General features: G+C 52.0%; 2 protein-coding genes across 2 annotated transcripts in view; both read left to right on the forward strand.

Moving 5' to 3' along the window:
- CSUI_000595 (wd g-beta repeat-containing protein) overlaps positions 1-4,398 on the forward strand; it is a 10,261-nt gene extending 5,863 nt beyond the window's left edge. The window contains exon 5 of the mRNA XM_068060829.1: positions 3-4,398. Within this exon, the coding sequence (XP_067927191.1) occupies positions 3-3,557 (3,555 nt within the window). The 3' untranslated portion in view covers positions 3,558-4,398. The remainder of the gene's footprint in view (positions 1-2) is intronic.
- Positions 4,399-7,007: 2,609 nt separating this feature from the next.
- CSUI_000596 (s1 p1 nuclease) lies at positions 7,008-15,598 on the forward strand. The gene is made up of 9 exons (XM_068060830.1): positions 7,008-7,695; positions 8,077-8,431; positions 9,294-9,393; positions 10,133-10,230; positions 11,143-11,236; positions 12,083-12,657; positions 13,217-13,333; positions 14,229-14,358; positions 15,169-15,598. The coding sequence occupies exons 2-9, from the start codon at positions 8,234-8,236 to the stop codon at positions 15,351-15,353; spliced, it is 1,497 nt and encodes a 498-aa protein (XP_067927192.1). The 5' UTR covers positions 7,008-7,695; positions 8,077-8,233; the 3' UTR covers positions 15,354-15,598.
- The last annotated feature ends 1,046 nt before the right edge of the window (positions 15,599-16,644 follow it).

Raw genomic sequence — 16,644 nt, forward strand, 5'->3', positions numbered from 1 at the left:
AGGGGGGGGGGGGTCGAGGACGAGGACGGCATGGAAATAGTCGTGGTCGTTCTTCATCCTCCTCTCATCAACAAGGGCAAGGATCAGGCCAACACAAGCCTCAGCCGCCGTCATCGTCATCAGGTTCTTCGGGAGAAGTAGAAGTGCCAGGGGGGGGAGGTGAAGAAGATCCTCGACATGAGGAGCAGTGGCTAAATGCTTGGGAGGTCGATTTTCGTAAAGGAGAGAGAGAGCGACAGCATTCGAGATTACAAAGATGGCTTCAAGAAATTGAGTTTCCCCGCTCTCGTCAACTTGAACTCTTTGCCGCCCTTGACAAGGTCATGACTCTCACGGAAGTTTTGCCTTCACATGCAGAAGAGGAAGAAGAAGACACAGCGACAACTATTACTACTACCTTAGGGGGGGGAATCTCAGACGACCATCAGCACACCAAAGCGTTGAGAAGAAGCTCACGGAGACGAGCGACGCCTTCTCTGGGCTTCGGTCCTAGCAATGATGATAGAGAACAAGGACATTTAGTGAAGGGAGAGAAAGAAGGTGGGGACAGACGAACAAGGAGGCAACAAAAGATGACGATGCTCAAGGGAGAACAACAAGACGAAGAAAGTATCGTCAGAAGAAGGACAGGAGGTGATACAAGGAGAGGGGGAGGAGGAGAAGAAGGAGATAGCACGATGTCTGTGAGGGTGCAGCCGGCAGCGTCTTGTACTCCTTCGTCTTCCGAGACTATCTCAACACCCCCCTTGTTTGAGGCGTTCATCGATCCAGTTCCTTTGATAGGAAATTCCCGTTCAGCAAGAAGAAGTGCGCCCCTGTGGCTACAAGAATACTGGAAAGAGATTGCTTTGCCGATCAGCTTAAGCTTGATTCGTGAGAGATTGTGGTATGGGTATTATCGGCGTGAAGCAGCATTGCATGCAGACTTCCGTCTTTTACTTGCCGACTGTCGTCAGTTCAATCCTCCTGGGGATTTCCTTCATACTTTATCGTATCAGCTCGAACAAGAGCTTCTCCGGAGAGGCCTTTTCCTTAAAAAGGACTCCAAAGAGGAAGAATCTCTCCTATGTGTACATGCAGAAACACAACTTGCTCTGGCCGAAGTGTTGGAAGATATGATGTCTCAACAGGCAGTTATGTGGGCCTGTGGAAGAGCAAGAAAGAACAAGAAACCAGTAGAGGAAGAAGGAGAAGGAGAAAAAGGAGAGCAAGTTGCTACCCATCATAAACAGACGCTTCCGGGTGAAGAAGAACGGCAAGCGTTGATGAGAAGCTCGATCTCTGGAGACACAATGAAGGAAAAAGACAAGGGAAAGGAAAGTGTTAAACCAACAGAGGAAAAAAAGCTGCCACTTGCGACAGAGCCCCAGATGAACTACAAGGGAGATGAAGACAGAAGATATTGTGAAGCGACGCAAGTAGAAGGTCTCTCAGAAACTTCTTCGAATCTTCCTGCCTCGTCATCTGTTAATGCAACTAAGGGAGCATCGAGCTCACCCTCGTATCAATTCAAAGAGGAAAGGACGGGGCGGGCAGATGATACTCTTGAGAAAATGTTGTTCGAGGCAACAGAAGATATGAATGCTATAGTTCCTTCATTGTCTTCAATGGAGAACAGCAGACCGTCACCGGGGAAGGGTGTTTCACCTACCACTACAGCCCCTGAAGTTACTATACCGGGAACATCATCTCGCCTGTCTTCTTCACAGGGGGGAAGTCTTAAGGAAGAAGAGGCATATTCTGCCTCACATCTCTGTCCTCTTTCTTTATCTTCGTCTTCGTTTATGCCCTCCTTTTCTCAAACAACAGCGGCAGCGGAAAGCATCGACAAAGCTGGTTTGCCTGTTCGAGAAGAAGTTTCTCAAGGCGTTTCCCTTTTTGAAGCTGTCAGCTCAACTTCTCCTCAGAAGAGACCTATGCCAACGGGAGGAGAAGATGCTGATGATGATCATGATCATCTATTCGTCTCTCCATCATGTACGAGTCTTGAAGTGTCAGTGAGGAAAACAAAGAGGAGACGCTTGAGAGTGATAGCTGAAAACGAAGATGATGCTACCGCTATGACGCAGCATGGCACTACAGAGGTAGGAGCACGTGCGCCGGTTGGAAGAAGAACAAGGAGAGGTGTTAGGGGATCAGAACAAGAAGATCAAAGACAAGAAGGAAGTGGAGAGGGCGGGGACGAACTGGAGAAAAGACCAGGCGTCTCTGGGTCGCCTCAACATGTGAACCAGGGAGGAACAGGAGGAGACGAGGCTCTGAGTATGAGCCGTCGTGGGAGGATCATCAAGAAACCGAGTGTATCATATCCGCATTCCGGGGAGTCCGGTTTGAGAAAGGGAGAGCAAGAAGTAGAAGGGAGAAGAAGCAACCAAACTGCGATAATGGGAGTAGGGAGAAGAAGAAGAAGACTGAGATCATCTGGTGTTCTTCAAGGAAACTCCCCCGATACAGGGAGACGTGGAAGCGTCTTCGGGGAAGGGTCTTCCTGGGGTGATGGCATGAGTGCGACCGGAGGGGAAGGCGAAGTGAATGAAGATTTGGACGAAGATATGGTGCTGAAACAGGTGTTGGCACTAAGTGTTAAGACCTATGAAGAAGAACGGGCTAGAAACATGGGAAGACAGGACGGGGAAGCAACAGAGCCTGTAAGTGAAAAAGGAAAGTGTAGTACGTCATCAGGAAAGGGGAGAAAAGGAGACGCACAGGAAGGAATGGATGAGAATGTCCCAGAAAGAGACCTGATGGAGGCAGAACGTGAAAAATCGACCTCGGGGCCGATACATCACAGAGGGTCAGAGGGCTCATCAGGGGGAGAGGTGGAAGCCAACGATGCTGTGAGCCGGATGCGAGGAGGTGCACGAAGGGACGGCTACACCCACGACGCGCTTGGGAAACCATTTAGACAACCCGGAGTAGAGAAGGAAGAAGAGAGAAGGGCAAACAATCATGAAGTAGCCGACGGTGCTTTGGAGGGTCACGCCGCTTTGGCCCCTCACATTCGAACACCTGAACAAGGTCCTCCACAGGGAGAAGAGAAATCAAGTGGCGTAGCACAAGAAGTAGATCAAGAAGAGAGCGTGGAAAGTGCAAGCGGAGAAGGAAAAGATAATGAAGCGTCGCAGCAGCAGCAGCAGGAACACGTGGGATCGCACGGCGTGCTGCCTCTAACAACTGAGAGACCGAGAAAGAGGGGGAGGCCAAAAGGCTCTGTTCGGCGGACTGTGATTCCTCAGATGGCAAAGGAAGAAGAGGAGCACCAAGATGAGGAAGAAGAAGACGTGAGCGATGCCGATGAAGACAGTGACGAGGACTATGAGGAGGAGGATGACACGGTCAAACGACGAACCACAAAACGCACAAGGGGAAGACGGGGTAGGGGGAGAAGGGGAAGGGCCGGTAGACCTCCTAAAGTTGCTGCAGACTTGTCGTCGTCATCAGGAGATGACACTCCACGTCGGTGCAGTGGTCGACTCTCAGCCCGACCGGGGCTGAGAGATCTGGGTCTGCGGCGGTCAGCGCGTCATCATCAAGGGGGAGGGGGAGGTGATACATGACTTTTTGCACAACCTTTTCAATAATGCTCAAATATGAGCCTTTCGTCTCAGAAGGGACACGGGCGTTTCTGAGGAAACCGAGTTAGTCCGATCTGGAACTTCTTCTTTTAGGGCGCTTGGTGCCGAGTTGCTTAACGCCTGTCCTAATGAGAAGTTACACACGTGGTGCCGCCGCGCCCGGCTCCGCTGATGGTGAGAGAGCTGGAGAGGGGCGCATGTATAGGAAAGGTCGTTGTTTCGTCCGTCTGGACGTGCCAAGCAGATCAATTTTCTCGTCCGTTGCAGCTGGGCAAGCTTTCGTGGCATGTCTTCCGCTGCCAGCGTGTCTTTCCGGCGGTGTCTCGTAGTCTACATTTCGTGAGTTGATGTGAAGGCCCGTTTACCGCGCTTCTAAAGAAGTGTTTTTATGCCAATCTTATCTGCATTTTCTACATGACAACTCACGGGTCACATGACGACGCCTGCGTCATGCGCCGAGGCGTTGTCATGTAACCAGCTACGTCTTGGGGAAGCTATGGACCCGAGACATGACACGCGCGCAAGCGAAGGAAGGAGGAGGTACGACAGGAAAAAGCAGTTTTTTCGAAGTAGGTGAATGGCTTTCTCCAGATTTCTCCAAGTGTGCTCCTCCAACTGTTTAGCAGACGGTGTTTGTTGGGGATACCATGGCAGTTTAGAGAGATCCAAAGCACGGGCATGTTTTAGGACAGGCTTCGTAGGTGACACTGTACTTCCGTACTTCTTACGCCCTTTCTTCGTCGTGAACGGGGCTCTCCGCCGGCTTGTACACATGTCCTTGGCACTTCGGAGTGACTTGTGAAGGTCAAGGGAAGTTGTGGCGTGACTCGTAGAGACCTTATTAGTCCAGTTGAAGTCTTTTCGCCACATAGCGACTGCTGTGCCCCCGTACCGGTCGCTTAAGAACCCAGTGCCCAAGGGAGCTCTCTCAAGCCGCTCAGCTTATTCATGGGCTGCGAAGGGTGTTGCTACGCCCTCCTTTCTGAGGCTCGGCGGTAGTTTGTCGAGACGGCAGTGTGTACTGCGTTGTTACCTCAGTGACACCACCGGTAGGTGGTCTTGAAAATAAGTGTCAATAGTTGATGGAGAGGACTACGGAACCGTTGTCCAGAGTCCCACCGCAGACTTTCGCCTCTCGGTATTGCTGGTAAGCGACCTATCTTTCGCACACGTAGCGATCAGCGCATTGATCAGATACGCTTGATGAAAACAGACACGTTCCTCTCCCTCCCCCCAGCGTTCGGCAACCGTCCACCTTTATTCAATTGCCTTCCACCGAGATCGCGGGCCCCGCTTTCACACGCAAATGTCAGATAAAAGGTGCGGGCCACACCTCCTGCGGAGTGCCGTGCCTGAATTTTGGAGCCAAGCTGGTCCGTCTCCGCGCGTCTAACGAGGACACGGTATCCCAAGGGCAGCCAAGGGCCAAAACCCTGTTGCCCTGAAAAGCAGCAGGCAGCGCCTCCTCGCGTAGCCAGTTCTGCCAGGAAAGGTGCTAGGCCGCGGATGCAGCTTCCCCCCGGTGAAAAGCCGGCGCACCTGCCCCTGCAGGGCTGCCGGTCCGGCCCTCCTCGAATTCTCCGATGCCGCAGTATACGAGCTCAACGCCCACTCAGTTTGGTCCAACCGGCTGCCCTGCGATCCGTGTGCGACGTTGCTGAAACCCCAATTGTGGGTGCCGCTCGACAGTCCGAGTAGCCCGTCACCATTCCAGTTCAATCCCAAAGAGGGCTTCAGCGAAGTTACAACCAGGGAAGAAAAAATCTGATCTTGTTGGTTTGCCAACTGCCTGGGCAGCAGGATGATGAAGTGCCGGGCGCACATTTGAGTAACACACAGGCGCGCACCAGAGGACGATCGAGGCCAGGAAAAGTGTAGTGCACTCACTCGGGACAGAATCCCGAAAGGCCCCGTTCTCACTACGAACCACGGAAAAAAGCTCTCACCGAAAGTATAGAGGAGACGTTACAACGCCGTAACTGCCAGTCCTCGATCAAGGACAAGCTAACTGGTCTACGCAGTATCCAGGCGGGCTGAAGCCCTGACGAGCCTAATCCCCACCGGCGAAGATTCACTCACAATCTCTCAGCTTGGATCGCCAATTTTTTGTGGGGTTGGAAGCGGCCGTAGCACCTTTTTTTTTCGTGTCTCCCCTTGAAGCGGGTGTTGCTCGAACCGAGCGTCAGTGAGTGAAGTCTGGCTAACTAGTAACGCCCAGCAAAATTTAAATAGGAGCATCTGTGCGAGGTTGTCCGAGCAACTGCGAGCACGCTAGATCTGCCATGGAAGGCAAGGGTAAGAGTGCAGGCACGACTGCGTGACTTTGGACGCTGTCATCCGAAGGCAGGGTCGCGTATCAAGAGGACACACATGCGTTTGTCTAAAGATACGGGGCTCAGACTACGTTCGTCGGGTCACTAGATGCCCCTAGTAAGGCCCGTGTGGTGACGGCACCTTTTACAGCGGTTCAACAGGTGTTACCTGCAGTGTCGCTCCTCACTTCCGACAGGCGTGTGACGCCGACCAGTTGTCTCCGGTGTGACGCGCGCAAGGCAATCGAAAGTACTCCAGTGGACCAAAAGCTACGGCTTCAAAGACATCTGCTGCCCACGCGTTGTCCGTCCCGTCAACCGTTGTAGACTCGAGACTGGCAGGAGGCGTATCTCTCGTCGCCTACCTCGGCGGAGAATCAAGAGCTCACGTACCGTGAACGAACCCGGGCACTGCGGAGCTGAACTCTAGAGGAGCAGGAAACCGCCCGTCTTCTCACGCTAAGGAAGCCGTCTCCGGACAGTCCCGACAGAACGAGTTAAAAGGACAGCGACGGCAGACGACGCAAATTTCCCGCTCAATTTCCATTGCCTTCAGTCAGCCGCGCAGGAAAAGCGGAAGTCAGCAGACCGGACATATGTCGTTCGTTTCGTTGTTTACATGAGTTAATGATCTGAGGTGCTTTTCTTCCAACTTGCAGGCTCGTGTACACGTGCCACTTACTATGAATACTACTAGCTTTCATGTCTGTACGTGGGCCTGTCTACGGCAGCGGCAGACCTCGTCCCTGTCCCAGACCACGTGGTCTCCAGCCAATTTGACAGTGCGAGTAGCAGGCCTCAGACAGTTCATCCGCTTGGCTACTTGTTGATTCGTCTCGCAATGGAAGTCGCGGCGGAAGCGGTCATGATGTCGGATGTCTCAATTTCTTGGAGAGGCTTCGGTGGCCCCACTGGTAGAGTTCCTTCGAGCGCGCGGCCCTGCTGGCCGAGCCCTTAGAGCCCGTCCCAGTCCCGGACGCATCATATCAATATTAAGAGCAATTAGAAGTTCTGAGCCTCCCGCTCCCAGCTTTTTTCCAGAAGGAGGGCCAGAAAAAATCGTTCATCGCAGGGAGCGACGCTGCAAACCGAGTGCGCGACCAGGTACAGCTGGTTCGACTGAGTGGGCAAGCGCGTGTCTCTGTGGTATGGTGATAGACATCACAACACCGCCAACGCCAGCGCCTCCAGTCTGGCTCCGGGGGCAATGCTCGTCGAAAGGGCTCTTGTCGGAGAAGCTGTACCTGACCCCGAGCACGTCTTTCTTTCGGTCCAGGGAAAGTGGGATTCGGAGCTGCTATTTCGGGTCGAGAGGCTTCTGCTTTCCCGGAACGCGCACGTGTCATGCTCACGAGGGGGTAAGAGGGGGAGGCGGACGGGCCTGATCTCGACTGGTCATCTTTCAGTGATTCCTGCTCCCGATGTCGATCCTTCGTACTTTTCTTTGTGCTTCTCTTCTTCCTCGTTCTTCTCGCGGCGGGGTGCCGGTTTTGGGAGGAAAGATGGCAGAAGCAACGTTGTCTTTAATTTCTCTTTGACAAGCATGCCCTAGTACGGCGGCTTGCGTCACTAGCGACAATGCAGCATCGGAAGCTACCGGAAGGTGCGAAGCAGGGGTCTGATTCAGAAGGATCACGCAGTCGGTGTACATATATGATATTTTCCAGTCGGCTTTCTTCCAGCTCTGTTCCTGTCGTGGCCCGGTTCCCGCGAGCGTCTTCTCCGCGGACCCTAAGGACGATTCGCCCGAGAAAGCTAACCAAAGATATGAAGACCGTCGCATGCCTCGTAACGTTGTTCCGTACATGGTATGTAGCATCATTTATCTTCATGATATCAAAAGCACCGCGCAGGATTTGCATCTCTTCCTGTGTTTACCTAGGAAACACTCTTATCCATGCATGGTTCTATTTGACCGGGTACGGTACCATCGTGGTACGACGTTGCTGGCATACATGCAGCTTGCAGAGTCCTCTGCGAGAACACGTGGTCGTATTGATTCTTGCCTTTTCATTAGAAAGCAAGACAACTACTGCTTGTTTTTCCACGCATGAGGCAGCGTACTGTCAGAGTTACTGGTGCTATTTCACCAGATATATGAACCTTCGTATGGGACTTCGCGGGGGTCGTGAGGTCTTTCGTCTGCTTCCTGTGTGCTTGTGGCTTTGCTGTTTTGCGCTGTCCCGCAGACATCCGTGGTCCAATTGTCTACGTTCAAGCTTGGTGTGTTCCACCATTCAAGGTGGTTCTCCAACGTCTCCGTGCCTGAAGTCTTAGAGGGGGAACCAAGAGAGTTTCTCTCGGTCGCTAGTATACCCATCAGCCTGGAGCCTTAAAGCCGTGGTGATGGAGGCGACCGGGCATCCGTTCAAAGGCTTCCGGGGAGGGCTTCACGGCCCTCCTAGGAGCCTACGCCGACATCCAGCGAAAGGATGTGGCTCGTCCCTTCTGGCGGAGTCGTCGTATCTGTGTTTTTTCCTTTTAGTATGCGTTGCCCTTGTTTTCCAACAAGGCATCACCTCAGTCACCGCTTGGTGGTCACTGGTACGTCTCCTCCTCTTCTTGTCTTTACATCGCTTCTTTCCTCTTTGGGTTTAGCTTTCCAAGCAGTTCTAGGCGGGGGACCTTGTGCTGTTAGCCTCATCGCATGTTCCCCTCTCTAAGACAGCAGGCATTATCGGCCACGCAGCCCGTTTTTATTTCCTCTCTGGTCGGATATCTCACAGACGTGAACGGGCGCGGAGTCATTTTACCGGAGGTTTCGCAAGATTGAAACATCCATACATGCAGGAATTTCGAAGGCAGGGAGGAAGCGTGTGTTTCACACGCTTCCTCCCTGCCTTCGAACGGCGACGCGCAATCCCTTCTGGCCGGGGGTGGGGGCATGCATTCCTGGCCTATGTCCAGTCTAAACCGCTTTGTGCTGTTGTTTCTTCTTCTCACCATACATGCTGGGGTGTGTATACGCGGTGTACTTCACCTCAACTCCCTACCAGACATACGTAGAGATCTGGATGTTTACGCGGCACGCACATGTATAACTACACCATTGAAAACCATCATTTCTTAGTAAGAGGATTCTCTCTCCGTGGTTTCAATTTGTCTCCACAAGTATAACTTGTTGCCGGTTCATTGCTGTCTCTTCTTGTAGCGCGTCTGTCTCCATTCGACAGTCTTCTTTTATCCTTCTATTCACTCTCAATGTGTATACATCCATTCTCTTTTTCCCGTGTTCTTCCTGACGTCCATGCTATTCCCTCTTTTCTTTCTCTTTGTCCGGACCTACCTGTTTTCCGCGACATCAGATGTTTTCTATCCTCTTTTCGGTTTCCTTTACTCCACCATACATTACAGCGGGTTTCCCTCGTTACTTTGATCTCCTTTGCCTATTTCATCTCTTGCTCAGCCGCACGTTCTGACAGGCGCTATTGCACGGTCTCAAATACCTCGCCATGTTGCGCAAAAGATCGACTATATTTTGAGTCTATGGCAAGGACAATATCCCTGTAGGTGCCTCAAGATCCGGCTTGTACTGGAAGCCTCAGATTTACCAAGTTCTTGATCTATTTGCCTTCTAGGATTGAGTAGCGCTAGCAGAGCGTTTATCGTGTATATGAAGCCACTGACTTTGTCTAAGAACGCAGAGCTCGGGGGTTCATGCCTGAACGAAGATAGCTTTGTAACAGACTTTCAGCTCCCCTCTCATCATACGTTTCTTTAGAACGGATAAGATTTGATTCAGAGAAGTTGGAGGAGAGAGGATAAGGGAAAGAAAGAGATGCTCTATAGTCATGGTAAAGATGACCTTAGATAATAATCCTGGTCTATTTTGTTGTCTGTACGTTCCTTCAGTGCAACACGGGAGAAATAGAAAAGGACAGAAGATTGCGAACTGAGACGAGACGATACACTATGCACTCTACTACAGACGCCTAGAGACGTAAACCAGACAGGGCTTCTTTTTCGCGAGGCTTCTCCTAGTTTTCGCAGGTCTTCTCCGTCCATTCTATCCCGTAGAGCATGGCGTGGAAGTCTCTACGGATGAAGCTCAGTAGGCACTCGCAGCAGATGTGTAGTCCCTTGGAGATATTGGTATACGCATTGATCCTTGACTTTTAACTTGTGTGGATACTATGCTGAAGGGGGTATCGGCGAGCTATTGTGACGAGGTGCTTCCCCAGGGAAAACAGTTTGTGTGTATCTATTCTTACACTCGTTGTAGACATCATGCCTTGTTTCTTTCAGCGATGTCAACGCTTGAGCGAGTTGGTCCATGGCTGGATAGCGTCGCGTGTTCGGAACCCTCGCCGCACTGTCAATTTAACCGTCAGGATGCGATGAGTGTGAGGATTATGATGATAGTGATGTTGCCCCAAGAGGTGTAGTCCTTCGGGCTTCGCCGTTGCTCAGTATTTTTTTCTTAAACCTCTTGCTGGTTCTCTTCTTGTCTCTTATCTTCTCATGTCGTCAGGATACTGTTGCTCCTACTAGATGTGAAGCGAATGCCTCAGCACAAGTCGGGTATCTTTGGAATACTAACCACGACTATAGTGTACTCGGGCAGACCCCAAGAAAGTCTCCATCAAAGAAGGATGTGGAACTAGTGAATTTGGTGTAGAGACATGCGGCCATAATACACACTCCTACTAAATGTACACAGGCACGCAGCGTCTGACTCTCGTGTAAGTGCGCGGACAGCGCTTTCTTCCTTAACGGTCGCACAGAGAGCCTGTACACGCATCAAGTTCTCGTGGTTCATGTGAAATGTGACGGAGGGTTTATCTGGCTTCTGGAGGTATGGAGCGAGTGAATGTTATGTGCGAACTGAAGGTCGGGATAGCTTGCGCCCGGTTCTTCCAGACATAAAAAACGACCCAGGCAGTTTTCTATAGCATTGACTTCAGCTCATTTGAACCGAGGAATATCCACCAGTCAATGCTGCTATCCAGCTGCTGCCTGGGTGGCCTAATTGGGTACAAAGTACTATGGCCGTGTTTGGAGAGCAAACGTCTCCGCCTGATCCGAGATGGAGTTGAGGTGCGATTCATGTCAAGACGGGTCGCTGGCGTGATTCCTCTCAAGCTAAAGGAAGTCTGTAGTTAGCGATCGACGTGAGGACTTATCTACAAATAGACTTACTCGTATCTGTCCATGTAGCTTCGTTGCTCCCGTGTTGCGTGAGGAAGGAAGGATCTAATGAATGTGCTTTCCGTGTGGCCTTCTGTGTTTGTGCTCTGTGGGTTCTATTCTGATAGCTCTTCCGCCACATGCACTACACCACGTTCCCGTATAACCCGCAGGGTATCGACCTTCATCCGCTGGATGCTTTAGAACCCATACCGCAACGAAGTAAGCCTTCATCAACGCTATGGCCGGGACAGTCGGCTGGGTGGTATCAGGCGAGAAGTAAAAGATCACTTTCATTATGTTTCGCCTAAACACATTTAGGAGGTAGCTGTTTCTACTTCAGCATGCGAACAGGTAAAGCACATGGAGCCTTGATGGCCTTTCACAGCAGGTAACCTCCAGGGAGACACGTGTGGAGGTCTACCGGAACCTGGGAAAGTAGAGAGTTGCTGGTTAAACAGGAAACTAATGGTTAGGCCACATCTTGAAGATGATCTCAAGAAACAAGAATCGGCGTGGTCGCACTTTATGCGGCAGTTTCTGTCATTCTGCACACCTTTCGGGTTGAGTTCTTTCACCTGGTCGCTCCGGTCGTCACCTTCGTCGCGACCTGTGCCAACGAGCTCCATGGAAGCCGTACGAATGAGTAGTACGTTGAACTCTCATTCGTTCATGTGAGTCAAGTATGTCTCCTTTTCTGAGTGCCATCCTTGTTTCAAGCCTACTGCTGGCACTCTCTGTATCACATATGTGATTGGAAGTGCGACTCAAGGGATCGTAGTCCGCACTACTAGAGCCTACGATCAACGGGTACGAGAGAGGCTCCCGGTTCAAGGACCAACTTCCTAATGAGCGTGTAACCCTGCTAACAGGGGTACGGAGAAGTGAGCCACCGGCATCCGATTGCATGTGTCCAGTTAATGAGCTAGTAGTGCGTAAACCAGCATGTCTTCTAAGCATGCCAAGTTCAATCCATACGAGGTACGGTCGTTGCAGGAGAGAAAGTCGTCTGCATACAAGGTAAACAAGGTGCTCCCTCTTTCTTTCTTCTAAACCGTGCTTGTGCAGATCTAACATGGTTACTGAAGGAAAGCTTCAAGGCCCTGAAGCTGACGACTCCAAACACAAAAATGCTGGAAGATCCACACTGCAAGTTCACGCCTCGGCCCAGCCTTCATGGATTATTTGCGTCTGTCAGCCCAGGGGTAGGGGTCAGCCGTGCAGTTACTGGACACCAGACTTCTTCTGGTGCTCGCGGTCATGCAGCCCGGGCCGGAGATGTACGGCTTTCGCAGGGAACTTCTGACCCTGAGGATGACGATGATGATGCATCAACTGTAGCGTCATCGTCATACGAGGGGGATGAGTCGTCAGGCGCTGATTCATCCGCGCCCGGAGACAGGCAGGGGTTCCAGAAATGGAGAGGCCGAAAGCGTAAAAGAAACAGAAGAGCAAGGCGAAAACAGAGAGGTTTGTCACGGGGACGTGATGCTTCTCAAGGAGGGACGGAAGTTGGCAGCACCTTGTCTTTAAATCTTCACATGCGTCTGCTGCTTCATCTTTACGGAGATCTGCATAATCCACTTCACAATATCACTGCCTTTACCGAGGCCTTTCCTCGTGGTGACAGAGGAGGAAACCTGGTAAGTCTACAGGTCAAGATTGTGTATATACATCCCCGCTGACCCTATCCCTGCTTACCCCCATGCTGTGTTTGCCATTCCCGTTGTGGTGCGGGTCGGTGTCTCTTGCCTCCTTCCTTTCCACAAGCGCTTTTTTTTGCAAAGTCCCATGTCTCCAGTGACCTGTTGCGTATACAATCTCAGCACATGGTCCGGTATCTGCATGTGTGAGACAACTATCTGCAGGAGGGACCGTTCCTCGCTGCAGGGAGGCTTCCGCTGCACGTGTCCCTGTGTTTGTGCCTTCGTAGATGTTATGACCATCTATACATGGCTTGCGTGGATACCTGGGGTACGCAGGTTTTATTCTCGGTGGCGCCCCTGTCTATCCATGACCTGCTCACGTGGCGAATACTGATGCGATTATCTGCTTCGCGGGCAAGTCACATGCAGGCGCAGACACACCCAGACTTCACTACGAGTCCCCTGAGGATGCCCGTACCGCCGTGATTCAGCGGCCCGTGGTTGTCGCTCGAGGACAGGCTGCTCTTTAAATGCTTGCTTGCTCGCTCCACTGCAGGTAACTGTCCGATTGCCTAATGGAAGACAGCTGTCTTTGCACGCGCTGTGGGACGGCTGCGCTGGGAGATTCGAAGCCCAGCCTGCTGCAATGACTGACACGGAAATCGCCCAGCTGGTAAGACTTGAGAAATACGCGTATCTCCCCGCAACGATATCAACTTGTTGTCCCTAGCTTACATTTGTGTCTGGCAATCAGATTTCTCCGTTGCCTGAACTACGGCCCGGAAACGCGAGCGCTGGTCGGATGCATGCTTACGGCGTTTCCCCGCCTAGGTGCTGTACGTGACGAACGTCTTTCGAGCGATTTCACTCGTGTCTTTTTTTAGCCTACGTGGGATTTCGCATGGAACTAGAAAGCACCCGAGTTAGCCTCTGCTGGTCCTCAACCGAAAAAGCAGTAGTAGTCGAAGACTGTGTAAGATAGACTCTCAGCTACTTTCTCTCTAGAAAGAAAGTGAAAGCGGGGATGTGATCACTCGTGCCACTGCGTGGACCAAGAAGCTTTTGTAGGAGACGGCGGTGTTGTTCGGTGTGTCACCTCCGAAAGCCGATGCGTCTTGGTAAGGGCATATGCCTCACTTCTGTTTTGAGATATTAGACTGTGGAGTTCACCAGTCATTATCTTCCACCCTCGGAGATTTTGACGGAAAAGTCTCACGGTGGTAGGTGGCAGCGGCAGTCGTATCAGCGGTACGATGTGTCTTCAGCCTGTAAAGCCAGGCCATGCAAGCCTGCGTGATGTGCGTATGCAGACGGCGAGTAGAATGCACGCAAGCAAGCAGACATCATCCAAAGTGTATAGAGCCGCGAGCGTCATGGCTACATATACATGAGACTCTTTCTTAAGCTGCTCTCCACAGGGAAGACCTCTTCTTTCAGGTCCGGGGAAGATGCTGATGTGCTTGATGTGTGTTTTTGTGGGTGCACGGAAGCTTTTGCTCTTAGCAGCCTGCTGTAATCCTTAGCAATATGGATTCAGTTTTTTGTGCAAGCTCATTGATTACTCCCAGGCCTCACAACTAATGCGGAAATATCCATTGGAGACCTTCAAATCTCGGATGACTGGGGAGCTGGAAGGGACCAATTTCTTTAATATCGCACTGGAGGGAAGCAGAATTGCAAGGCAGCTGGCGTATAGAGGTATGTCGTCGCCCTGACACAACGCTAAGAACAAGCGGAAGTCGACGGTCAGGTTTACGTATGGTGGCGGCCCCTCGGGGTGCCTCTTGCTGGTCATTCCCGAAGCTGCCGATTTGCATGCCGGCTTGTCTTTTCGGATGTCATTAGGTTTCAGCTCCGATTTGGGATCCTTGAGAAGGTTCTGCGGTACATTGGGTCACAACTTCGTCGCTGTTGTAGGTGTACGAGTGCGGTTGAGGTGTAGCTCCCTCAGTCGTTTTTTCTCTGTGGTTACTGGAGGGCTGTTCGGTGCATCGAGTGGCGAGATGAATTCTTGCAGAGCAGCTAAGTGAGGGGGGTGTGGCTGGTGTTATGTCCCTTCTTCCGACGACGGGTTGGTGTGGTCCGTGACCTGGCAAGTGCTTTGGGTGGAGACCTTCATTATTTTTCCATGCTTTTCTCTTTTGGCGCTGTCGCCCAGCAAGATGTCGTATTCCTGACATGCTCAGTTCAGACACGCTCCTCTTACTCTTCGCTACGCTACTCCTACGTAAAGAGAAGACTGTGCAACTCTCTCATGACCGAGAAAGCGCTTGTTTCCTGTCTTACTGGTGGAAGCCCTGTTATCCAGACAAGTCCAGCAGAATGATGATATTTGTACTCCGCTGTGAGGTGGCAGAATTGCGCCGTCCCCATTCTGGCCTGAGGTTTCCACTGAAGAGAATCAGGTTGTCATGGGTTTCGTTTGTTCTGCTCATCACAGCCTGTTGTGATCTGTCCACTCAGTGCAAGTGTTTCTTTTCTTGTTTTCCTTTCTCGTACTCTTTACAGAAATGGACTGGGGCCAGTTCACTCCAGACGACGTTGATGATTATCTCCCTTATGAACCGTCGGAGGCCTATCTGAAGGAAATGGTCCGGGTGTGCGAACAACAAGTCGTCCTAGGTGGGTATCGCCTAGCCCAAGTTCTCAATGAAATAGGACCTTCTCTTCCACCTGTACCCGAGGATCACTAGGTCGCGCGTCTCGTTCCAAGGGGTCCCCGGCATTTGAAATCAGAAAACAACAGAATGTTCCCTTGTTGTTCCCCTTCGGTCTCCTGAGTTGGGCGACATGAAAGATGAAGACGTGTTGCATAGAACCGGGGTGTCAACGACTTCTTTTTCTCGAGTTTTCTGTAAGGAGGTGTCGCATGTTTGCAGCCTTCCCTCTATACCGTTGTACCGTCTGCTCTTGCCGCGTGACGCTGTTCTTCTTGTCCTGGTTTGGAGGCCGCACAGCAGTACGCTTTCGCGCCCTTTCCCCGTCACCGGGTACCGGAAACTATATTTGTATGGAGCCTTCATTCAGCCGGCTTGCTGGCTCCAAACAGACGGGGGCATCTGGTCCTCAGTGGTGCCAGCCAGGGCGGGCGCCCTTCCTAGACATGATAGTCCGCTTTTACTGGTCTGCCGGAGACACTGCTTTTCCCGCAGAGCACTGAGGTGCGCATTCTAGGGCCCTTGGTCACTGCTCGCCACAGTCCAAGGTATCAAAAGCTGGACGAGTGAGGGTCTCACGCACGCAGGAGCAGGCACACGCTGCGTTTTCCACAGAAAAAGAAAATACTTAAAAGTGGTGAGACTAGCTGTGAAGTACTTACCGAACCGAACCTAGCTGGTTCTTCCTGGAATGTTGGCAACCGACCCCCCCTATACGGCAACTAACGATATCCGGGGCCTACGTAAGTCGCCTGTGTGGCTCGCTCTTCCGTGCTCGAGAACGTGTACCGTTGCCCATGGTCTGGGCTTTGCTGCTGTAAACAGAGCTCCACCTGATCTCACGTCGCTGTCGTATTTCGTGGCGACGCTCGACACACAACCCCGGTGCGAAACTGCCGGGGAACCCGGAGGCTGCTCACTGCACCTGCTTTTCCCGCCGCTGCCGCTTTGTCACTCGCTAGTCACCACACGTGCTACTCCAAGGCCTCAATCAAATGACTTTCAGGAGCTTCGCCCGGGTTGGCAGCCCTTCTCTTACCGCTACAGTGTGCGGGCAGCCCCAGCTATCGGACAGAGAAAGATCAGTCCGGATTGTGACAGATTGCCGACGCGACACTCGAGGACGACTTTCATTTGGACCACACACTTCGTACGGGTCGCCGGGCACGTCGTCTACGTTCGTCGAGGTTCCGTGATGTACCCTCCGCTCTTGTGGCGCACGCGATTCTGACCCGTGCTTTATCACTCGGACGACTGATTGGACTTTCTAAAGACTCTGAAAGGCCGACCGTGTATGCCGCGGCGTCAGCAAGAGTTCGCGTCGCGA

Source organism: Cystoisospora suis, assembly GCF_002600585.1.
Source record: "Cystoisospora suis strain Wien I chromosome Unknown contig_225, whole genome shotgun sequence".
NCBI classification, from domain to species: Eukaryota; Apicomplexa; class Conoidasida; order Eucoccidiorida; family Sarcocystidae; genus Cystoisospora; species Cystoisospora suis.

Coding starts and splice junctions, on each gene's coding strand:
- CSUI_000596 (XM_068060830.1), top strand. CDS start 8,234: ATGGAGGCGACCGGGCATCCGTTCAAAGGCTTCCGGGGAGGGCTTCAC. Junction 10,231..11,142: donor ACCGTCAGGATGCGATGAGT/GTGAGGATTATG, acceptor CTATTCTGATAG/CTCTTCCGCCACATGCACTA. Junction 13,334..14,228: donor ACACGGAAATCGCCCAGCTG/GTAAGACTTGAG, acceptor GATTACTCCCAG/GCCTCACAACTAATGCGGAA.